We start from the raw sequence: 25,388 nt of genomic DNA on the forward strand, positions 1-25,388 counted from the left end.
ATGTTTTTCTTTATTGGAAAATCAATTCTGCTTGGGTAGTGTTTCCAGCTGATTCCTCTTGATATCACATTTTAAAAAAATGCTGTATCGAGGCCATTGAACGCTTTGTTGTGAGGGTTTTATTTGTACATTGTTCACGTGTGACGCCAGTTCTGCAGTACACGCTGACACATGGCTAATTATGCTAATTATCTTCCTCATTCAATCTATTTTCAGCGAGGCACAGAGAACAAAATCAAACTGAAGCCTGTGTCAATGTCTTTTCCCGCCGTCAACGCCGCCGCCTCGCCGACACTCCTCCGGCCTCCGCATCAGCGCTCATTAGCCGCGGCCCGCCAAGCATGTCCGTCAAGGCCGACTGCCTCCTCCGTTTGCCATGAGCGTTGCTTTGGCGCGTCTGAGAATTCGTTCAGGATCACCGGCTGGTTCATTGGTGGCTGTTGTTTGAGAATTATCCTTATTTCAGTGCATTCTCCTCGCAGGTAATTGTCTGCCTCGGCAACTGAAGTGCCTGGCTCGAATCGAAATGACAAGCCTCGTATCGGCGGCGAAGACAATGTGAAGAGACTCTACGGAGGAGCATTAGGCTGTATTGATGGGAGCGGTGGAGCCATTGAAACCGTATGATTATTATGACTACTTGTAATCATCATCGCTGGCATGATGGACCGGAGGCTGGCGAGCGTGCGGCACAGGACAGGAAACCGCCTTTTGACTGTCTGCATCCTGCTGTCAACACTTCCTCTGGACATCTTCACATTCTGTCGTTAAACTTTGTGTGGAAACTTTCCTGTACACTAAACGCCTCCACGACCTTCACGGTTGTCATTTAATGCCTGCCGCCCCTTCTCTCACGCGTCACTCGCAGCGAGGTGTGCAAACATATAGGCTGAATAATGAATAGCCGGAACACAGGAAAAAAAACGCAGCAGACCTCATCTGATAAGTTGATTGACGTAAATGGGTATAGGCTTGTGTTCTGAATACGCTTTTCTTTCTTACTCAATGTGTTAAGCTCTAATCTCTGGGTGAGGACCTGCCGCAGCGTAACCTGCAGCCAAGGTAGCATTTTTCCTCCTCTGCTGGTAAGTTATTAAATGCCAACCTTGTCTCTTTCATGGAAAGTTCCGCCAGCCTTGTATTTTCTCAAAAAAAAAAAAAAAACCTGGGTATTAGTTTTACATATTTTGAAAAAAGAAATGTCAGGGCAGGAGAAGAAACTCAACAGATTTTCAATTCGACGAAGCTGCGTTTCGAAAAAGGGTATTTCAGTCAGTGCGTCGCATAAATTCAGCTGATCTGACTCGTAAATAATCAAATTATTAAATCTAATAAAACCGCAGAGGGCGGACGCTGACGGCGGTGATTCCCGGTGCAGACTGACACACTGAGGCTGCACGGCAGTCAGCGGGAGCTCGCAGGGTCAAGCTCCTCGACTCCTGCTGTCTCTTCTGTACTTGCTGAAGGTGAAAAGGTCATTTTTAATTCACTGTCTTCGACCAGTTTTGTGAAGCCAGTCGAGGTATTTGTTGGCATCGTAGCTGCTCATCCAAACGTGGAAGTTAAAGCGGGTGTCTGGTTGCGGTTTCATTTCGACACATCTGGCCAAAAAGGCAACGTTTGGAGCCTGCTGAGCGTACAGATCGGATTTCGCTGCAGGAGCTTTTTTTTTGAGAAGTTTCCATGGACTTTATTTTTGAAAACTTATCCTGATTGTAATCCTCTCTGACTGCTGTGAATCGAAGCCCAGCTGTAGTCTGACTACAGCCTACAAACCCTCTCTCACATCTGCGGGGGTTGTCTCGTACTCGCCGCGGAGGGAAAAAAATCTTTCCCAGTTAGACAAAAAAACGTTCTTATTACTTGTGTAATGTGCCAGCAACATCGAGCCAGGGGAAGCATTTTGTATGTAGCAGCGAATACAGATGCTTTTGCAGATGTAAAAACTTACCCTATACAACTTTCCCCCCTCGTGGCAGCTGTAAGTGTGTCTGTAGTTCAGCTCTTCTCCGCCTCAGTTTGTCAAGTTCATGTCCCTGAAAACGTGATGAGCTGTCTGCCTTCAAACAGCGTGTATCCTGAACCAGCATCTGTAAAAACCTCCACAGGCGCCGAGGCAGCAGGCAGATCCGGCTTCTCTCGCCGCCCTCCTCCTCCTCCGCTGTCCAACATCCCCGCCAGGTTTTTTTCGGGGGGTCTGGTACAAACAACCCGGGCGGTCCTCTGACCACGCAGAGAGGGAACGTTACCGGCTTAGAAACAAACTCACCATCACCGAAATGAGATCAGAACAGGTGGATTTTACTTCAGACTTACACGTTGAATTTTTACAAGTCGAGAGACTCAGTAACTTTCACATTTATAGCTGTGATACTTCAATCTTTTTTACATAATTTAGTCCCATTTTTGATATTTTTTACAGTCAGCCACAGTTCAGCAGTAGAAATTCACTATATTTACATTTTGCTCACTTTGCTTTGCATGTATGATTAAAGGGGCACTATGTAGTTTTGGATAAGAAACTCAATGTTTACAATGTGAATGAGGTGATAATACGAACTCAGAAATATTTATCTTTTCCATAACTGTTCTCAAAAGGAAAATACAGTCCACAGAACACTGTTTCAATGAAGATCTTCCCCCAAAACTACATGTTGATCTATAAGCACGTGTTTTATATCATCATTATATTATTTACAATTAGATGTTGTGATTATTGGAGGAATTATATATTTATTTATTTTTTTTTTTTATCTGGGAAGGAAGGAAGGAAGGTTCTGGACCTCCCTGTTTCCGCCCGTGATTTCCTCAAATGTCGTCATCCTGGGAGTTCCTTTTTTCCTCTCCAGTGGATCAATTTGAAATATTGCAAGCAGTAATGAAAGATGAAGGAGCAGCTGTTTAGGTGTTAGATGAAGGGCTGCAGGGAAACAGGCAGCACACCTCCAAAATCTCAGCAAGGACTCAACAGAACCCTGCTGGATAAACTACTCGCAACACGTGCAGCTGATTCAGCCAGTTAACCAGCAGATATTTTGGGGAACACGGTGATTTTGTGACCGATAATGAGTCTGACAGTAGTCACGCAGATGTCCGGTCAGTCAGGTCTGATAACGAGCCTGGAATGGACGCAGGCGTGATGTGTTTTCAGACACAATCACTCAGTGCAGCCACACTGAAGCTTGGCTGTCCTCATTATCAACAGCAAACAGCTGATCATGTTTGAACATCTCTGCTATGAAAGAACTCGCGCTGACCTTGTGCTGCTTATTTGTACACCGCTATTTAATTACCCGATCATTGTGGCACTGGATGCGGTTTCTGGACAATTGGTGAGTCATTTCATCTATGCATGTATTCATTTACAAGGACAACACACGTTAATCGTCATTTCTGTAACAGGGCCAGGGTGAGCTGGCAGGCGGATTTTCAACTGCAGTCCTTCACAAGAGTGTTTAGAAACCTATGAAGGGATCTAACTTGCAGAGCAAAAGACAACAAGAGACGGCAACAGAACAAAATCGCCAAGACGGAACACAAGCCACGCGGATCAGTACAATAACAAACTCCATTTTGGCACATGAAGCAACACTTTCCACAGCCATGGTATGATACATGCAGAGCATCAAACACTGGGCATAATTCAGAATCAACAATCATTATGTTGATTTTGATAAAACATTAAAAGATGTGGTGGGATGTAGCACACAACTATAATAATAACGTTATTTATATGGCACTTTAAAAAACAAGTTAAACGTGCTTTACAGAGACTAAAAAACAGGAACAATTACAGAGAAAAAAGCACAAGCGGTCCAATATTTAAACAATGGATGTAAGAATTACTGTGTGTAAGATATCTACCTTAGTTAGCATGCTAACCAGCTAGCCTCGACACATTTTGTCTCATAATATCACTGCGTGCCTGTCCAGAGTATTCCTAGCGGCCTTAAACACCACGTGACACTCTACTGGCAATCCAGCTAACTGCACGGCTAACTGAGCTAATTAGCTAACAGCAGCTACAGTCACAGATGTCAAAACAGAATGAGTTTTAACTGTAGAAAAAAATGGACTCCTCTCTTGTCGTCGTAGCATTTTGGGTAGCCGACCGTTTTGAAAGGTTGTATTGAGTCAGATAGCGAGTTAACTTACATTTATAACAGATTCTGAGTAGAACAAGAAATCTAACGGCCATGATACGTGAATATAAGAACATACTGGACAATAGATTCAACAACAGAGCCCGTGTAGATTAACATACTGGTAGTTATGCTCCGACCTTGTTTAAGGCACATTTGAGCGACTCGGGTGCAAAAGGAGCTCGATGCAGAGCAGGGCGCGGTTTAACCACGCGGCATATACAGAAAAAGCACTTTGTATTAAATGTGCGTTCACGCTGCGTTGAGTGCAGAAGGCTGTTAGCGCAGGTAAAAGTCCAGCAGGAAGCCTGGAGTGTTGGAGAACAAGAGCAAGAGCGTTTCCATCAGGCGGGAGCTCATTTCAGTCACACATGCGGTCGCCTCCAGCCGGCGTCATATAAAATGCAGCAACATATATTTAAGTGAAGGTCGGAGCGCACAAAGAGCCTTTAACCGGCAATTATTAAATAAATATGGTGCTTACAAAGCCCGTTGAATCACCCTCGCAATGCAAAGCACGCTCTCTTCCCGTCCTCCAGCCGAACAGCGAGAACAGTCGGGTTGCGGTGGAAACAACAGGTGGCCTGAACGAGGGTCAGCGGTGAATTACTTTCTTTTTTTTCTTTTTTTTTCTCTTTTCAGCCGGCTCTGACAGGGTTGCCATGGAGATGCAATAAGAGGGCCACACAAACAAAGTGGATGGGAAGGAGGGGGGATTGGAAAATGCCCCTGTGTACCCACACACACACACACACACACACACTGCTGTACCTGGAGACTCCATCGCTGATTTTGATATTTTATTCCGTGTGAATCCGCCGGGCCTTCATCGAGAGTTTATTTGAGCATCCACCCGGCATCACCAGTGTGCTGGTGGTGTCCATAATACATGACGGTTCCCCCTCAAATGTTCACTGCGTTTTCAAGTGAATTATCCGCCACGAGCACCTGTTATTTTTGTTTCCTCCCCCTGTTGCAGGAAGCAGATGAACCAGGTTATTTATTTATTTATTTATATGGAAAAAGAAAAAAAAAAAAACACTCCTCAACTAGCAGACATTTTTCATCGTGAGGGCACTTCAGCACCAACATTATGCCAACGATAAGAGGCCGGGAGTCTATTCTTTCTACATGAATGTTCATATTCTGTCGGAGGAAAGCGATAAAATAACAGCAGGCCAGAATACATTAGCCTGGGCAAACATCAACAGGAGCAGCCGCCTCTTTTTATTAGACCCCTGCGCCTGGAAGCGCTGGGTTTTCTGGGGCATTTCATTTCCAGGAAGCGAGCTCGCCTGCCGCCGCATATTGTTTCCATGACGGCAATTTATTTTGCTGGAGTGCCACGACAAGTGTGCGTTATGGAATGAAGGCTGATAGATAAGAACAGCGGGAAAAGATACTTTTCAATTCTTAATGTTCCTGAGAGAAGCGGCGCTCTCCGGCCCGGCCCGCCCGGCTGCAGTGAATACCAATCGCTCGGGGTGCCGGGCCGAGGGACACGCTCGGCCTCGGCTCTGCACTGAAATCTTCCTTGCCGGCTTTTTTGTCTCGGCTTCCCTCCCTCTCTCTCTCTCTCTCTCTTTCTCTCTCTCTGGGTTTTTAAGTATTCTCCCCGACTCTCCTCCTCCTCCGCAGCGGCTCGGATGACGTTCTAGTTAGTTAGCTGCTGGAAAGTTTCCAATGCTAAACACTTTCACGGGCTGCGTGACCTTGTCAAGTTCGCCCCGAGGAGAGCGAGCTGGCGTCTCATAAAAACTCAAGTAACTCGGCAGCGAGCGTTGAGTGATCTTTAAGCAGCACTTATTTTGAGGTGACCTGATTGGGAGGGAATTGTTTTCTTGAGGAAATAAGCGACAGAAAGAAGCACGGGGCATAGCGTTGTAAATGCCGAGTGGGTCCTCGCCAGAGACGTTTACCTGAAGCAGCTTGTTGCGGTGTTGCGGTGGTGTGGACGATGACCTTTACCTCTCAGGAGCGTGACGCTTCCACCTCAGCCTCCCTCGTACCGACGCGACCAGGGTGTTCACTCTTCCAACAACCTTCTGCAGTGTGTCCACATAAATAAAAGTGCAGAATCTTATTCAGAATAAGCAGCACATCTGTACTGATCCATTCAGCACAGCTAGCTAGTTTTTTTTTTTTTTATGTTGGCAAGAGAACAACAGAGCGCTGAGAGCATCGGGGGTCGGCCTGAGTCAGACAGACGGTGCAGCTTTTGGAGAGCCTCCAGGCAGAGACCGCTCGGCTTGTTCGCTGAATTATTATTATTTTTTTAAATCACATATCATTACAGAACAGATCATTACAGATCAGATATTTCATTTTGTCTGTGTCCCAACAGTAGCTTTGATTTTTTCAAATCAAAAGCTGCAGCTCCAACAGTTCATCTCCCAACAGAAGAAGCTGTGATTTCTTCTATATTTCAACACAATCTCTCGTTTTAGTTGCCTTTACTTTAAAGCCCCGCTCCAGCTTCATTTTTAATGGAAAACACAGCAAACCAGAAGGGCCTTCTAGCAAGATCAACATCATTAACATCGGCAGCGATAGCACTCTTGTTAGCATTGATATTCACAATCCGTGCGCATGTTTTTTTAATCCATTTCTTGTGTCTAACATACACGCTGAAGAACTGAAGAGGGCAAAATCTGTCCGCACAGGTTTGCACACGATTTGCATCATCGTAAAGAAATATCAAAATATGCTGGAGTGGTCCTGTTGTATCTGTTAGTGTTTGTGTTGTCATTTTTATAGCAGATTTAAGTTTCTGCTGTGTGCTTTTATTTTTTTGCACGTTGTGGTCATTTGAAAAATCTCACTGCCCCTACTGGGTTATAGTTTCCATTGCCTGGATGCTGCTCAGCGTCACAAAGCTGAAACAGGAACACAATTCTGTTTATGTTGAAGCCTGGGCGCTGCAACTATTTCATGTAAAGAGCAGCTGCGCTGGAACACAATGATTTAAGAACAAAGACTTCCAGGTGCGTTGGTCACATCAGTTCTTCAGCTTCTCGACCGAAGTTGGATCAGACTTAGTTAAAGTTGAGACAATTATGCGCCGGTTACATACAGAAGAGCATTCAATACATTCAGTGTCAGTGGGAGTAAAGATTATACGATTTGTACAGCCGGAGGTCAGTCAGACCAAACGGAGAAGAGAATAATGATCCGATCTGACTGCGAGGCAGGTTTCTGAAGGAAGACAAGACAAGACAAGACAGAGCTGTTTTAACACACGTTTACTGTAATTTAACTCTTTAAGATCTGCTCTCTGAAAGAGCGCTGAGATGGAGAAGCCTTGACTCCAGCCTCAGGTTCTGGACCCATGAGAATCCTGCCGGAAGGGCGTGTCTGGCTTCAGACGCCTGGCTGATGATGCGCCGGCACGTTTCCCCGCCGCTACCTTTTGAATCTGACGCCAAAGCCACGACGATACGCAACAGTCAGAGGGATGAACGCACAGTCCACCTGCTCTTCCTCCATCAGCCATTTCTCTTCGACGTGTGCTCCTTTAAATCAAGAGGTAAAGGTTTAGATCTTTGACTCAGCCGAAGCTTCGGTAACATTTACAGATACGTTTTTTTTGCCTCCCGTGACGGATGTGTAGACACGAAACCCGCCAAAAAAATAAGTGACGAAATGAGGAGAAACTCCGGCTGCATTGTTCTTGTTGTCTTAAAGAAGACTTATGAGTCGAGACGGACAAAATAGAGAGGAAAAAACATTTCCCCTCATGCATTACACATGAGAGAGAGGAGCAGGAAGCACTCTCCCTTCCTGTGTGTGTTTCAACATCTCGGTTGTTCAGCTGTATTTTGTAACACACGTTTGTCGAGCAGAGGCGCTGCAGCTATAGGGAACACCCGTCCATATAAACATCTCGCCGTTTCCAACATAATGAGGGAAAATGAGAGAGAATAGACGGCGTTAATTGCCTCTGCAGAATGTCCACTTGCATATAAATTGGCATTTTGTCTATAGCTGCATCTGAAATCACATGTAAAGTACGTCGATTAAATTAGTTATGGGACTGGCGATGAGCCCGGGGGTGTTTTGTTGATCGCGGTGCATCGAGTTCAAGTTCAGGAGGAGTGTTCATCACGGCTCGTACATTTCTTATGATTCGATCCGCTCCGTGTAGCGTCGAGGGGCGAGTCGTTACGGACGCACTATACGCAGTTACATCGGTTACATTCCTCAGTGTCGCTCAGTTAATTTAATGGAAAAACATGAAACCTCTGCGGAGGATGGTGTGTTCAGAAGCAAGAGAGACGTGAACATGTTTAACTTTTTGAAGCAATCGTAAAGTCTGAGTTTGTGTTGATTCCTCAAAAGAACAAGGGAGGATTTTTTGGTAAAATGAATCCCAAGTTGTGAATCTGAATGTCGTCCCGTCACATGTGAACATACCTTCTTTCGACAGGAGACATGTTTTGGGTATGTTTGTTTATGTTGCTTCCCGCCTTTGTTCCATTCGGTTTGCACCTGTGGAGGTTTGCGAGCGCTCCCAGTTTGGAAGGTCGCGGTCGAACAACATGGAGGACTGAGATTGCCAAAATTAAAAAAAAATTTAAAATGCTCACGAAATGATAAAATGTGTCAGTAAATGCACCACAAATAATGCTAAAAGTACATGTTGGATTAATTAATTTTTCATTTAATTAATTGGATTCCCATACATTTTCCATTTTTATTAATTAATTTGTTCATTTTTAAATTCTATTAATTTACACAATTATTTCTGCATTCTTATTCTTTGCTTTTCGCCAGATAATACATCCTTTAATACATAAATACATAAGTGTAATAAATACCTTTAATTCAACAAATTAATTACTTTTTTAATGTTATGTATTAATTTATCATTCTTAAGTGTGTTTTTTATATTCATGTACTGATGTATAATCATGTAAAATTAATAGAATTTAAGAAAAGAATAACAAGATGTGGTTTAATACAAAAGAAAAAAAAACAAATTAAAACAGAAATATTCATGTCACATTTTTTGTCAACATATATTTTTAATGTCATTTTATTGTCAGCATTTAATGGCATTTAAATTATTTATTGAGCCATTTATTTATTTTGTTGCAACATCAGTTCTCAGCAGAAGGAGCTGTTAGCGGCTGTCAACACATCAATCACCCGAGACTGAAGCTAATTATGTTCTTTCTTGTCAAAACGAGCACAGTTTTTTGCAGGCACAGCATTTTCTTAATACAGAACAATAAGTTTTGAATGATTCTAAAAGGTTTAAATGTCAGTAGAGATCAGGTTTATCCAAGGTTAGCCTCTGTTTTAACTTCATAACTCTCCATACATTGTAACTTATAACTTCCCAACTCTGTTTCTGTATAAACACTGTGGAAACAAACCTTTATGTTCCCGTAGGTTTGTTTCCACAGTGTTACAGCAGCTCTCTGCCTCGCGGACTGACTCGTCCTCTGGCCGACGGTATTATCTGGTATTTTAGAGAGATGTGATTTAGTGCCGACTCTGCAGAGAGAGGTCAGCTGGCGGTGGCGCCCTCCCAGCATCTCTCTAATGGACTGGAAGAGATTCACTCGCAAATCAAGCAAACCAGGCGGAAGAGGCTTCGAGAATGACGACGCACGCGGCGGACACACACACACATGCGTTGGCCGGCTGGAAATGAGTTGTCCCGCTGTGAAGGAACAAGCCGGACGAGTTGTTTATGTGCGTCGCCACACCGCCCGCGCTCTGCTGTATGACAACAACAAGATTGTCCAAATGGGTTCGGATGCAATCACACGGCGCTGATGGTTCTCTGACCTGTGAAGCGCAGAGCTGGAAGAGGCGGCGTGATTTATTTTTTTTGAGTGGGCGGAGGGGGGGAATCTTTTATTCAAAGACTCAAAAGTCTCACAGAGAGGGAAAAAAAAGATGTGAGAGAGAAAAATCCATCTGTACTTAAAACTGCTTAAACAATAGGAGAGGATTTGGATTTGAGAGTAATCTGCTGCTATTTTTGCAAAAATGAAGTCTGTTTGAGGACGATGAAAGGAGCCGGGAGTCCAAATCCTTTCTATTGGAGGATTAGAGTCTCATCTTTGCTCTGTGAAAGTGGGCTGAACCGACACCTGTACTTTTTCTTCTCACGGAGAAGTTTAGCACAGAGCAGGAGGGAGGTCAACATTGCCATTAAAACTACTATCGTGAAAATTTTATTCGATTTTACTCAGGAATAATACAATTCGTGCTGAAGACTGATGGTGGAAGAAGCGAAGGAGTGAGCCGTCTCACTTCCTTTAAATATCTGTTGATAGTTCTGATCAGGCGCTCAGGAGAAGATGGCGATCTGTAAAAATGTTAATGAGCTCAAGCAGACATTTCAATTATCCTGGAAACAGGAGTTTAGTTTCAGCTCCAACCAACTAACTAACTAACCCAAAGTTTAAGCTCAGTGGCTTTTAGCTTGAAACTGTGACGCTCCCATCAGTTTTTCCATGGTCAAGTTAGCAATAGCATCCGATGAGATAACAGCTCACATATTCTGACATGTTGGGACTGTTGGATTGTTATAAAAGGTGTCAAACGGTCGTGGTTTGGTGAGGTTTTGGCACGAAGATAGAAAAAAGGCCACTGTGCAAAAAAAAAAAAAAAAAAGTTGTTCCTTCTCATAGTTCTGACTTCTTTTCTAAGTTGGCTAAGAGAATCCTCCTCTGGACAAACACTACTCAGGTTCAGGAAAATGTCATACTTGCGTTTAAAATACAGTGATTATGTTCAGTCGCGTCACTCCTGATCACAAACAGGACTCTGGTCTCCAGAGGTAAAGTCCAATAAATAACCCATCCAGCCCACCTCCCTCCTGAAGTGAAAGAAAATCCTCTCAGACCAGAACAATCACATCACAAAGCCCCTGGAAAATCACAAAGAACCTTTTTTTTTTTTTTTTTTTTTTCAGTTTTTATTGTTTGTAGCCATGAAATCCAATCTGAACTCAATCTATCCTAGTTTGATATTCCGTGCTTGCGATCACCCGCCGGATCATCTTCTTGGTAATTGTCTCTGCTGTGGCAGTTTTCTTCACCGAAGCCTCGAACAACTTAATGTGTCTTTAATTTCTTCTTAAGTTTTCCGTCGACCCCTTCGCGTAACGATGTCGAGCCTCCAGCTGCTTCCTCGTTTGAAGTGTTTAAGGTTGAAATTGTTAAATAAACGCTCGGTGATGAATGCGTCCCAGCAGTCGCTCTCATCAACTCCTGTCAGCGCTCTCTGTATCAGACAACATCAGACCTGTCGTGCTGAGAAGACGTCGCTCTCATTATTTCCTGATTTGCATCCGTTGTCAGCGGAGTCCGTGCCCGGCCCGAGGTTACGTGTTTGATCCACTTAGTTGCCGACTTGTTTCCGTTAACAGCATGTGCCATCTTGTGTCTGTCAGAGAGTGTCAGCGAGCGAACGCCCCGGCTTGCTTGTGTAGGTCTCTCTGGATAAGTGCACAAATTAAAAGCTCATTACATTCTGCTGCCGTTTGGTTTTATCAGAGAAAAAAAAAAAATACGCCGTTCTCTGCTGCAGTCTGCTGTCATTCTCTCTCTCTGTATCTCCGTGGTGTTTCCAGCTCCCCTCCCCCTACATCTCACATAGCACTGTGCTGTCAGTGCATTATGATGCATGCCTAATGACAATGTGGTATTTTTAGCAAGACAATTAACTTTATCTGTTGTATAATTAAGCCGATTGGAAAATACACACATGGCAAATGCAAACACGGGCCTTTGGATAATACTCTGCATCCATACGTTCATCATCTTCACTGAGAATCAGAATTAATGGCCTGTATATACCATCAGTGATGCCGGAGCCCGGAGGCATTATGACTTCATCCTCGGGGAGAACGCATGCAGCCGTATGCACGCACAAGACATTTTGTTTTGAGCTATTAAGGCAGCAGTGGAAGCCGTTATATCCAGTTTAGCATCCCATAAAGCCAGCACGGATGGAGGAGTTACTCGCAGCCTTTCCGCTGACTTGTTCCCAGACAGAACGGCTTTATTCTTTCCTTTTTTTTTTACCTTCAGACTTGACTGTTTATTCCAATATTTTTGCCATCATATTGATTAATTTCAACACATCGATTTACTTTTCACAAAAGCTTCAAATACGTGGTCAACACGGTCAACGCAGAGACAAGTCTTGTATCCGTTGTTAAAGTTAGTAACTCGTTTCAGATGCGCTTTTGTTATATTTGTATAAACGCTATTAACATTCTGACAGAAATCAATGCATCAAATACTAAATTCTTATTGTAATCTCCCAGAAGGCTTGGCTGGTGTTTTTGTTAAAGGTATTAGCATGCTGCTGGCACAAGAATGACAGAGAATGTGCTGCTTTTTGAGTGATCTGAAATCTACTGATTTTCCAGCAGTGGCTGAATCGCAGGAATATTTTCTTTAAAAAACTGAGAAAATGAGAAGCTACTTTTGTGACGGTGTTGTTCCGAGAAAAAGAAGAAGAAAAAAACACCATTAACCTCTCTGCTTTTTACCTGATAAGCAGTTCTCAGGCACCTCAGCTTCAAAATGTGTCCAATCTGAAGCGTTTGAACCGAGCGTCCCGACACTTTCAGCCTCCTCCGCGGTCAAACAAACAAAATACAAACAAGTGCATCAGGGAGTTTTTCCCCTTTGAAATGTGAAAAAAAAGGGGGAGAAGTGTAAGGACGTGAAATGGCTCTGAGCACTTAAAAGTATTGGAAAGTGTTGGCTTAACTTTGTAAGCGTTGACTTGGAGATGTCGTGTTTTTACGCCCTGGGAGCCGGATCAACATGACCATCCCTCTGCATGCTCTGCAGGCTTAAACATGACAGTTACGCTGGACAACAGAACCCCGGGATCCGTTTTCTATTCCGGTTTGGACCTGGATCCATACTTTTTTTTTTCTTTTTTTTCCCCCCTCCTCTCTCGCTGTCATGTTTCAGTCACGCCTCGAGCCTTCCTGTCAGTGAGATTTTGTCAGCAGCCTCCCAACATGTTATTTATTTAGCGTCGCTGCCAGCTCTGATGTCTCCCCGCTCGTTTTATACCTCATCTCTCTTCTGCCTGCTCTTCGCTTGTAATCACCCCGTCATTACCTCGGCACATAAGGTCTAGCTAATTAGTCCAATCATTATTATAATTACAGATCAGAGAGGCATGATCGGGAAGGTTAGGGAAGGTTTTCTAGCCTGCGTCTGCACCTTTACCCAGGCTGAATAAGTGGCTACCATTATTCACGTTAAAGCCCAGGGACAGGAGAGGAGTGACATCATTTCTTGGTGAGGAGTCTGTCCTTGCTCTTTTTTTTTTTTTGCTGCTTTGTTTGGGATGAGAGCGCTTGAACCCGCTGCAAGGTATGGATCCTAGCAGGGTGATACTCATTCAGCCCTGAGAGAGGCAGCTCCGGAGGATTATTCATTTTTTTGGATAGTCTCCAATGTCGATATATTCCCACAGAGATGCTGCTCTGTATGGAAATGCTGTTTGACATTGACTCTTTAGTCGTTGTAGGAGTGCCGGAGATCGTTCAGCGTGCTGGATAGAAGCAATTTCGGCTGCCGCAGACTGTGCGAGGAGTGTGTGTGTGTGTGTGTGTGTGTTGGCTCCTTCTGTGGTGGTAGAACCGAGCATTTACTGTCATTGATCAGCCCGCTAAACTTTTATCTTACCTCGACTAGACGGTGGTAAATCAGAGCGCGCTGGCCGTCTTGTCTGAAAGGTCACTTAGTGTTTGATGCTGTTTTCCTCCCACCACGGCGAGAAAGGTCGGCTGAATTTAAAGAGAAAACTCTCACCTGGAAGCGAGTGGTCCGGCCCGAGGCTTCGCTGAGCGGCCGTGTCGATTCTTGTACAGATAATGCAACGGAATCGCGTTTAGATTTACCTTTGTGCAAATTGTCCTTGCTGCACAGCATGAGGCCCATCCAGCGAGAGCGTTGCTTTAGTGTAGGTTGACCTACAGTCTGCGTTTCTGAATGTGCACACACAGGATTGTAAATTTTAAGGAGGCTGTGATGGAATCCTGCCCAGCTTTAGATGGCGTTATCTTCAATGCCGAGCCATCTGCATGGAAGCCAACGAACAGTCATTGCTCAGCATTGCCTGAGGCTTTCTGGCTCCTCCTGTATTGTGCATTACACACAGCGAGCACGCCGTCGCGATCGCTTTACATCCCATTATCGCACAGAAGCGGCTTCTCTCCTACAGAGCCATTATTTTTTGAGGATCGTCACCATGTTCCCCACTGTAAATCCTCCTCGTACTGTATCGACCGCGACAGTCAGCAGCGGGCTTCGTGCCACTCTCTCAGGAAACCCCAGAAACGATTTTCACTTCTGTGGAAAAAACATGAAGATTGTTCCAGAGAGATGCCTCAGCATGGACTTAGAGAGAAAACAATCACATTGCAGATTCCCAGCTCATCACCCACATCATTGTGGTTTATCAGTCAGTCTATGAAATGATCCCCGCTCAAGAGAAACAACTGAGTGGGCATATTTATTGTTGATATTGATACATGGGTTCATTTTAGGGTTGGATAGGTTTGATTTTTTACGCCAAACCAGCTGATCCCTGCATTGTCAGGTGGAGGTGGAGGGAGCTGGCAGCATGCAGCGATTTACTGGATCCACTTTAAGTTAAAAGCCCTCTCGCGTTTCATCGGACAGAAATGTATTTCAATGTGAAGTATTTGCAAGAACGTGTTGTGGAGCTCACGTTAGCCTGCAAGGTTCCAATAAGCACATAGGCTGAATTCTTATTTAATATTTTGATGTTAAACATTAGAGGAAGAACCTGATCTAAAACCTGATGTGTCACAGTTGTCCTGATGGATTGTAGTTGCTGCTACACTTTCATTCCTGGTCACTCATTGTGTCTAATGCTCAACATCTGATGCTAAAATTTGGTATTACCAATATCTGACTTATTATCCAACTGGTTTGAGTATTTTTACATTGGCACAACTTTTGTCCATATTGCGACAAGCACCCCCGATCACTGTGGTCACACTGGAGCTCTCGCTGTTCCTTAGTTTTGAATTTAGACCCAATAGAAAGTTAGTGACATGAAGCTTAGAGGGTCAGAGCTGATGCTTCTGACTGATAGTTTGAGTAATTCCAAAGTTGAGACAAGTTGGTTATCTCATATTTTAAGGACAACGTATCAATAAAAGTCCACTCAAAGACTGAAGTAAAGTGGTCAACTGCAACTCCCAAGACGCTCTGAAAAATCCCCTGGTTGTAATTTCAGATCAGGTCAATTTTGGATGAATTCAGCAGCTATGAAAAGGTGTTTTTGTTCCCAGTTGCAACAAACTCTGTCTCTTCCTTGTGGTTAGCGGAGAAACTGCTGTGTTTCCTTGTGGAGAAACCTTGAGAATATCATTGATAGAAACCTTTAAACTGGGAGCTCTCAGTGGTGGAATGACTTCTCCAACCAGCTGCTCGTCCATATTCACAGCTGTATCGTGTTTACCCTCACCAGTCTGCGCCATAAGCTGACTAAATCCCTCTTACTGAGAGTCAGTCAGTGATCTGCACTCAGCTCGCTAACTAAATACACATATTATATACTGTTGTTGTCTCTGCCCAAGGTGTCCTGCCTCGTAGCTGTCACAGCTCCGCAATATGGCCGTACAGCTTACTAACTGATTCCTGTCTTAATGAATGTGGGTAATGGGCAGTCTGGTAAATAGCTCCAATTGCTCTTATCTGCAGGCTAATGATGTCTCGGGCTCCTTTCAATTAAGGTGGGAATGAGGTCACTAAAGGGTTTGCTTCGTAGCTCAGCCATTCAGCCTCATTAAAGCTTTAGCATGTATTCATCAACGCCCCGGCCACAGGTCCCCGAAGCACATGCTCTGCCTCGCTCTGTTTTATCCTCTATAAACTAATTAAGAACTTGTTAATCCTCAACTAACAGTTTGGGCTTTGGATCCTTTCTGTGCGAGTCCCTCTCTGTTTGGGCTTTTGGCACGCGTTTTATCCGAGCGCCAGCCGGACCAATCAAGGCCGAGGTGGAAAACTTTCAGGGATGCTTTGTCTTAGAAGTCACACATCGAGCCACGGGACTGTTTGTGTTTTCTCTCTCTCTCTCTCTGGGAGCTTTGTTTGCCAAAGTGTCTCAATTAAACTGCAAGAGGTGAACATACGCTACAATTTAAGCATCTCTTTTTTACATATATATATTTCTATATTAACAATGCTGTGTTTATGTTTGGGAGAGGATGTTGCCAACCCAAAAACACTATGCAGTTTTCCTTCTTTACAGAGTCTCTTAGCGTCTTTTAGCAAATTAGCAACTAGCTAGTGAAGAACTGTGAATATCTAGCAGCTAAAAACCTGGTTAGCCTATTTTCCTCAGGACTTGGAAGAGACTGAAACAGCTAACACGAGTTAAAGAGCTAAAAAGCTAAAGCTCTTCTTTTTTTTTAAATGATACCCAGATATTTTCCTAAGAACTCCTCAGTAGGATGTGTGAATAGGCAACTGTTTGCTAACACCCACTTTACATTTATTATATTTTGTAGCATAAGAACAAAACAAGGCTACACAAGCTAGCTAGCGAGAGCTGCATTCTCTTTGAGGGTTTTAGATTTTGTCTCCTAGAACATTTGTTGCATTATTTTTTTTTTTTGCTAACAAGATTTCTCTCATTTTTGACACTAACAGCTGTAGTAATACATCTCTCTGAGTGCTTCAGTCTTCATCTTCAGATGAAAATAAAATACAGAACCTTTGCCAGTAGTTGAATAGCTATAGAATGAGGGTGTCAGGAGTTACCTATAGCTGTTTACTGGACTGTCTAGATTTATTACTGTAAAATGTTGTCAAATGTTTTGCTTATTTAATTTCTCCCTGAGCCTAAAGCCACCTGCTGCATGTCAACATGTGTCAAATGTATTTCATCTGTGTGTTATTTGATTTGGGCATGAGCAAGGCGCCTGAAGCTGCCTTTCCCCCTGTTGTTCGCATCTTATATCCTGCGGTGATCCTTTCTCTATTGCGATACTCATTCTCCAAAATGCAGTTTCAACAATATTAAACAGCAATAAGTTTCTCAATTTGTCGATCAGACAGGGGGAAAAAAAATTAAAAATTGCCTCAAGGTTGCTCATAACTCCGACTCATTCTACCAACCCCGCAGCTTCTCTCTGTTGTTGCCAAGCTGTTGTCAAGCATGCAATTCACCAACGTGTCATGGGCTCCATTTTTATCTGTCACATTCGTTTGCGGGTGATAGCCGCTGATGCTCGCCTCATTAAGAATTCTCCCCCCGCCTCCTCCTGCGCCGCCGCCGCTGCTGCTGCCGTGTCTCCTTGAGAGCCGAGAGGCTGCGACTCTGCCTCACGTTCGCCCTTGACTGACACCCTCATCGTTCCCTTTCATGAGTTTGCCATTTATTCCTCCTGTAATTCTTTCTCCCTCCACCTCTTCAGTCAATTTACATATCGCTTTCTTTTTTCTCAGGTCGCACATATTGTTCTTTTTCAAAATTTCCTTTCCCTTTGTCCTCGTCATATTTCTCACTCTGATTCACTCGCACAATAGTCTTTTTACTCTTTCTGACCATGTCTTTTCTCTCCTCCTCTCTGCAGGAGCTGGTGGGCAGTAACCCTCCGCAGAGGAACTGGAAGGGAATAGCGATCGCCCTTCTTGTCATTCTGGTCATCTGCTCGCTGATCGTCACCTCCGTCATCCTGTTGACACCAGGTACACGGTGCAGGAGGAGAATGAAGGTGTCGGGTGGGGTGGAGGAGGGGAGGGTGTCACAACACCACACATCGCTCTGTTTACACTGCCATTATTATGCACAGACATGCCCATTAGCTTTTGCAATCAATCTCAGCACGAACAGTGCAAAGAACACAATGTTAGTCAGTATCTCTGTCCGTGTGTGTGGTCCACACTGTCGAGCAATATTTCCAGCGTCGCCCACCATAATGTCACGGTTAACTTCCACATGGGCACCCTGTGCTGCTGTAACGCCACATTTAGTGAAGGTCAGTAAACCTCGTTGAAGTCGGCTCGCGCAACATTGCTTCCTTCGTAACGGCAAGTCTCCATCTGTCTCTTTCACTTAGCACGTCTTCTCCCTGCGCACGCATCTCGTTCGGCACGCATTTCTTAGTTATTTTTAAGGCATCCGAGTTTGATTTTCCAATGACCTTCAGGTTCTCCGTTGGCAGATCTACATGAAAGTTTAATCAATAAGCCATCTGTTTGTATTCAGGCTCATAAAGCTCCTTGATATGGTTTTATGCGCTGCCAGAGCCAAATCAGTCAATACAACTGCCAATGTGTGTGCACTGTAATGCAGTTAGAAAGACAGTAATCACCGCGTCCTTGTTTATGATTTTCTGTCGCAGACAATTGCAGGTAACGTTCCCCTAGGATGTCGGGGGCGTGGTGGTGGCAGTGCAGGGTTCAGCAATTATGAAAGAAAGTCAATGTTACACTACATAATCCTTCGAGATCTGGACAGATGTCAGAGCAAAAATATCACTAGCGTAGACTGTAGCGCCGCGGCAGGTGTCAAAGCAGCAAGGCCTAAAATGCCTTGTCACCTCCTGGCTGTGACCTGTTCCTGTCCCGGGGCGTTTGTTATGGACTCAGATGAACCGGAGCTGCTTAATGTGCCACTTCCAAACAAGGCGGACCAGCGGGAGTCAGGCAGAGATTGGAGGCCGGGCAGGTGGTGTCTCCAGCTTGTACCTCGCCCTAATCCGTCCCCTCCCTGCGTAGGCTCTGTGTGTTCGAGCAGAACGACTGTTCCGCTCCAGGTCTCGGCACAAGTCGGCTTCTTGCAGTAACTGTGAGGCCTCCAGCAGTCAGCCAGCAGACTGCCCATCAACGGGGCTGTTTGTTTGGTATTTTAGAGGCTTAGGGGATATTGCAATATGCTCTGGCCCCATCCCATGCAGTGTTGAAAGTTGGTTTGGATTAATTAGGTATCCCAACCAACTGAGTGGAGCTTCCGGATGATACAGTGCCGTAAGTCATTCCTCAAGGACAGTGGGTTGTTAGTGCAAAGACAGTTTATTTTACTTCTTCTTGCGGGTTAATGTATTCAAGATAGAACTGTTTACTGAATACATGGACTCAGAAAAGGTTAGCCTTGAAGACGTAAAGCTTTAATGTGGGTGTACATTGCAGGCATTCAGGTTAAAAGGTTTTGAGTGATCATACTCTCTTTTTAATAGAACTAAAGGACTTCAAGTTATGAGTTGTTGGAACTTACTTACCATTGGATATTTAAGATTTAACTAAGACAGGGTGTCCCTGAATTGCTGTAAATCGCCTCCATCCCCAGTCTTCAAACTGGACTTCAAACTACAAGTCCAATATAGTGAGCAGCAGTTACAATCGCAGCTGTGCTATCACCTGTACTTTTGTAACAACTTAGAATTCTGGCAAAGTTACACCTTTAATGACCTTCCAGCTTTGTGGCAACGGTTTTCTGTTTGACCAGAACTGCAGCTTAAGTTCCAAAATCTTAATGTCCATGGTTTTGAAATCCCATACGCGTCTAATTTTTGTATGGCCACAAAGTGTATTTTGAACATTCTCCCCTTTTTCAGCCGATGAATCCTCGTCTCAGTTGTGAAAAGAACAGATTTAATAATTAACGTAACGTATTGGGTTGTACATAGTATCCTCATCAAATGAATTAATGTCCCTAGTTTTTGTGCACTATGTCCATGCATATGGAGGCAGCAGCAATAAACCTTGCTTCCTGTCAACAGTTCTCTGGTTTGCCCAATCCGGATATTCACATTATAAATAACCTCTGAAAGGGGTATTGTATTTCGCACAGTACTGATGATGATCTATTCTGTGCGGCAATGCGGTCTTTTCTGGGCTCCTGTCTGTGCAGAAATTGCTATCTCTGCCTCTAAAGATGAATTCCTCCCTGCATGATTGTGAGGAAAATAGTGAGCGTGGTAAGAATGCCTTGATTCTCTGATTATCTTTTTACGCCGTCTGAGACAAACTCGACTGCCAATTAGTCAGATTGAATTATCAAAGACATTTGTGTCAGTGATTAAAGGTGCAATATGTTATAATAACCCTAACCCTGTTGATTTCAAACACCAAACAAACAGGCGCTGCGTATCACAGCAGTAAATGCTAACTGCTGATGACTGTATTCTGTTTGTACATTTATGACTTGTAGCTACTGTTCGCTCAGTTCGCTGTGCAGATTACTGGACAACCTTGGGAGTGTTGGTGTTTGTACCGCTGGCACAGGAGCTTCGGACCGCTGGGGGAATTATGTTTCCTAGCTGATTAGCATGCTAATCTCTGCAATGTGAAACAGAACATCAGAGTTTTTATTTCTTCACACTCTCTTTCTAATTTTAGTTAATTTTTTTGTGTTTTTTGAATAAAATTCATACATCTTGCAGTCGTGAAGGTCTCACTTTTTAAGTTGAAATATCAGTTGTCCAGTTTTAAAGGAAATAACTTGTTTTAAGGGCACTTAAGATGTTGAAACCAGAACGAGTAAAGGCAGGTAATTACAACAGAATCAAGACAAATTAAGCATGCTAGTAGAAAGCTTTTAAACAACCACTGCTTTCAGGAAAATAAGACATTAGGGCCTTAAAAACAAAAACAAGTTCATGGAAAGGGAAATTTTTCGACATTTTGTAATGCTCTTAAAGCGCTCTAGGGGTTCATATTAAAATGCTAAATCCAGCAGTTATTCAGAACACCTTATTTTGCTGTAATTATACATCAAGGACAAGCATTTTGGGGAATGAGGCACCTCACTCGGAGAAGCATACTGTGGCAGCTAATGTGAGGAGGTATGAGAGAGCATGTTGTTCCCACTCAGTTAGGAGGGTTTGTTGATGGATGCTCCCCTGCCAGACAAGCCAGCCAGTCTCTAACTGCTCCTGACAACCACTTTGTTCTCACACACATACACACACATGCACACACACGTACACACACACACGCACACACACACACATTCTCCGTCTTCCTTTTCCTTCCATGCTGTAACTGATAGCTCCATAATACTAAGAGGTTGCTCTGTTCTCCGCATCAATACAACTGGGTCAGATGTTCGCAATTGGCATCTGGGTATTCGTCAGACTGAGTGATGTCAGGCTGACTGACAGAGTGACAGCTCACTGAAACTGTGGGAGGATCACATGTTGCATTCGTTTGGTGCAGCCGACTGCGAGCAGCCACTGAGATGACTGCATGAACAGATCGCTCTCGTGACAAAAACCCAACACTCTGGCAACTTCAGTTTGTTTTGCATCGTTTACATCGTGTGTTTACATCTGGATATTGTAGGACTTCAGAGTTTAAAATGTAATGCGCAAGGTTATTCATTCAGTTGGGGAATATTTCATTTCAAAGTGAAGTTCTTGGAAGACCGTACGATAATATAGGATTACCTTTTCCTTTGTAGTCAGCACTGCCGATTCACTGTACTCGACTCACCCTGGAGAACCTCGAATTATCCTTCAAATTGCCAGGTTCATTGTTCGATCAAACCTTCTGTCTGCCTGTGCACTGTATTGAAAAGAGGTCGTGCCACATTAGCATATAAACTGCTCAAGTAGGCTGACCCTGCCGAGGCTGACAGTTCACTTTTGTCAGGCTAATTCAAAGTTTCTGGCTATGATCACAGCACTCTGCGAGGAAGAGATAAAGACATACTTAACCACAGAGAATGGATTTGCCTATTAGAGATTGTGCTAAATATAAAAATGTAAGCCCAAGTGTAAACTCACTTCCTTTTTTTTTTTTTTTTTCCAGCGACCACCGCTGCGTTCAATCCATAAATCTGGCTCTGATAACTGATTATAAAATCAGTATTTATCCCTCCTAAACCTCGCCATCTGATGGAAGGCTGCAACTTATGTGTGCTGATGCATTTCCCCGCAGTCTATACACAGTCTGGTGACTCCGATAATCACACTCAAAACTCATTTGATGCACCAAGCAGATGCCTTCAAAGGTGTTTTTTGGTCCCTCATGATGAAATCAGGGAGGAACCGAGGATCAGTCAGTGTCTGTCCATCTGTTAGGCACAATATGCCGCACACGGCTCACACACAGCTGATGCTCACGCGTGGAGACAGATGCAGCTTATTGTTGAGTTCTTTGCAACATAAAACTACTTTGATTTGGTAAAAAGGAAATTCTGTGTACTTCCTGAATTCAGTCAAAAAACTTCACTCATTCACATGTCAGTGATAATTTCACAGATACCACCAATGTCACAACGACCTCACTGGCTAGATTCAAAGCTAGGTGGCATGTCATCACCATCACTCATAGATTACTTATAAATGGTGCATACTTACATCTGTCCTGTTTCAGAAGGAAAAAATATGTATAATAACTTCAATTTTCAACCCATCAGACAGTGTGTTCTGTTGCAGCCAAACCAAGACAGTAAAAAGGTGCTCGCAAACTGAAACTTTCTCCTAACATTGAAAAGAAACTACAACTAATTACTTAGCCAAGTGTTTCCCTACCTGGATGTCTCAGCCAAGTGTAAACCCACCGTCACTTATTAACAGTGCTGCTACAGTTACCTTGAAAAATTAATCTGATTACTTTATAGAGGATATCCTGACTGGACACGCCTAGAGCCCTTGAGTAGAGAGTCGCAACAACCGAAGTTCAAAGTGCTGATCGCCACATGATTCACAGAATCCTCAGATGGTACAAAAGGAATTTTTGGCGTGCAATGTTTGGTGATTAGTAGCCAGTAAATGAATTAATGCTCTTCTGCTAAAACTCTGCTAGTACTAGCACCTAACTTACTGGAACTGTCAAGAGACTCCAGCATTCGCCATTGCTGTGAGAAAAGGATCCATTCGAGTAAATGGAGATGATGTGACTCAAGGGCTCTCGACGCACTGAGGTAGTCCTGTCCTTACACAAACCCTTTGTTATTGTCTGCTCTATTTACAATCTTAATTTACTAAATAGACCATAAATAGACCATATTTTCTCATAAGCTTACATACAATCAGGCTACTTTTTGAAACCAGTGGATTTCCCCACCTGCTGGCCATTAGAATGACTGCAGGTTGAAAGCTTCACTTTTCAGACCCTAAAATCTCCCCCGACTCTGATCAGAGTGGCTGTAAATCGCCTCTGTACGTTATTTACTGTCGTTAAGCTGTTTGAGCTCCTCTGATTGGGTGGTGCTATGCTCCATGTTGTAGCATGTGGTTTGAAACTTCAGTTCATCTGCCTCTAAGACTTTCTAACACCACACTGGAGAAAATAGCCATACACAAAATGTTCCCTACAGTTAGAAAAGATTTTTCTTTACACATGTAAAGAATAAATTATATCTCTGAGCACAAAACTTTGTCAGATATGCACAGAAGACTTCTACAGCTACAAAACATTCCACATGCCCAAACTTATTTGAATTCACACATACAGGTATGTTCAAGGATTTTTTTTCTTCACATGCACACAAAAGGTGATATACAACTGCAGGCTGTGGAATTATTTGTTAATATCATTTCACAAGCCAAAAATATTAGTGAACCTTTTATGCCTTTATATATTAATTCATTTTTTTTGCTTCAGTTCTTTTCAACCCTTTATATGTCTTTCTGTATAACCCTAATAGAACTATTACAGCTTTTCATAATTTGTTTTTATGTGTCATGTAAACACTTTGAATAGCGTTTGTGTAGAAGGTGCTATTCAGCTGAACCTGAATGCTTCTTCAGCTATTGACCATAAACTTTCTGAAAAAGTTATAAAGACTCTTTGGATAAACATTCCCTATTTCAACCTCATCGTTAGATAATGGTGTTCAGACCAAGCAAGCAACTTAAAGACCTTTTATGCACTAAATGATCATAAGTTAATAGAAAAACACAATAATTACAGCTTTACTCGCTGTTCAAATGTGTTTGACTTAACAAATCAGACTCCAGAGCTCAGGAACAACAACACATAGTTTTTTTCTTACAGATGATCTCAGACTCTTATGATCACATCCAGCGAAAGAAATCTCACTGATCCAAAGGCTCACATTTTTTTTTATCTCTCACCAGTCTGTTATGTGATGGTGCTAACATGACAGAGAAAGACGTTTAGTGTCACTTTATGTTGCCAGCCTCAGTCTGAACCTCCCCTTCTTCCGTCCGTCTGCTCTTTAAAGCTGATTTCTCTGACGGCTGCGGCGCACGGATCAAAGCACGCGTCAGATTAAAATTAGGGGGAACACGGTCACAGTTGTTCTGAGGAATCATTTGGAGTTCTTCCTTGACACTCAGTGGTGCTACGAAGGTTAGAAAACTTCTCACTTGATAACTCCGGTCTGTTTCTCCTGCAGTCCAATTACTGACATGTGTTCGATCGGTCAATGTCAGTTCACCTGTCATAGTGTTATGAAAATGTGAGTTTGATATGACATGTTGCATGGTGGTTCTTTCTTGACCTCAGCATTATAAAAAAAAAAAAAACACTTACAAAAAAAAACTGCACAGCTTGTGGGATTGTTGCAGGCCCTGGTTTCACATAGAAATCAGATGTTATGTAAGCTTATGAGAAAAGGACCATACTTCTCACTTGATTTATTGCCACAGTGAACCATTTCCTAATGAGTTCATGGTCTCAGTCTTAAGCTTCGGGTCTCATGATCTCATCCATCCATTGTTTATAACCACTTTATCCCTTTTATGGGGTCGCTGGAGCCAGTCCAAGGGCAGGTTACACCCTGGACAAGTCGCCAGCTCATCGCAGGGCCCTTCACTGATGGTAGAAGCTGCCATATCTTCAGTATCAGTATCTTGCTCAAGGACACTTCAACATGCGACCTTCCAATAACTAGCCGACCTGCTCTACTCGCTAAGCTACAGCCGCGCCAAATTATGGTATGACAGAGTGTGTTTTAGGGCTCCGGCTTCTCGGTCATATGTGGTCACCTCTGGCCCTCAAAAACAAGATGGCAACCAGCATAATAGCAGTAGTCCACACATCAGTGGGCAATGCAGTTTGAATTAGTTTGAATAATAACCTGCTAATGTGGGAAAACTATGGTGCAGTAGCAGATTGATTGCCCTAAATACTAGATACCTTCTTGCCCTCAAGAAAGCCTGAGTGCTTCTCTCCACCAGCTTCAGCTGTACTCTGTACTATCAGCATTGTAAGCAGGTTAGCATGCTGATGTTAGCATTTTGCTCAAAGCACCGCTGAGCATTGGTGCAGCCTCACAGAGCTGCTATAGTTTCCCACT

General features: G+C 43.4%; 1 protein-coding gene across 4 annotated transcripts in view; it reads left to right on the forward strand.

Moving 5' to 3' along the window:
* Positions 1–25,388, forward strand: part of LOC119008443 (dipeptidyl aminopeptidase-like protein 6) — a 219,307-nt gene that overhangs the window by 146,966 nt on the left and 46,953 nt on the right. For all 4 annotated transcript variants that reach the window (XM_037078756.1, XM_037078757.1, XM_037078754.1 and 1 more), the window contains one exon: positions 17,749–17,863. In XM_037078756.1, the coding sequence (XP_036934651.1) occupies positions 17,749–17,863 (115 nt within the window). The remainder of the gene's footprint in view (positions 1–17,748; positions 17,864–25,388) is intronic.

The sequence above is a fragment of the Acanthopagrus latus genome, chromosome 19, assembly GCF_904848185.1.
Source record: "Acanthopagrus latus isolate v.2019 chromosome 19, fAcaLat1.1, whole genome shotgun sequence".
In the NCBI taxonomy this organism is placed as follows: Eukaryota; Metazoa; Chordata; class Actinopteri; order Spariformes; family Sparidae; genus Acanthopagrus; species Acanthopagrus latus.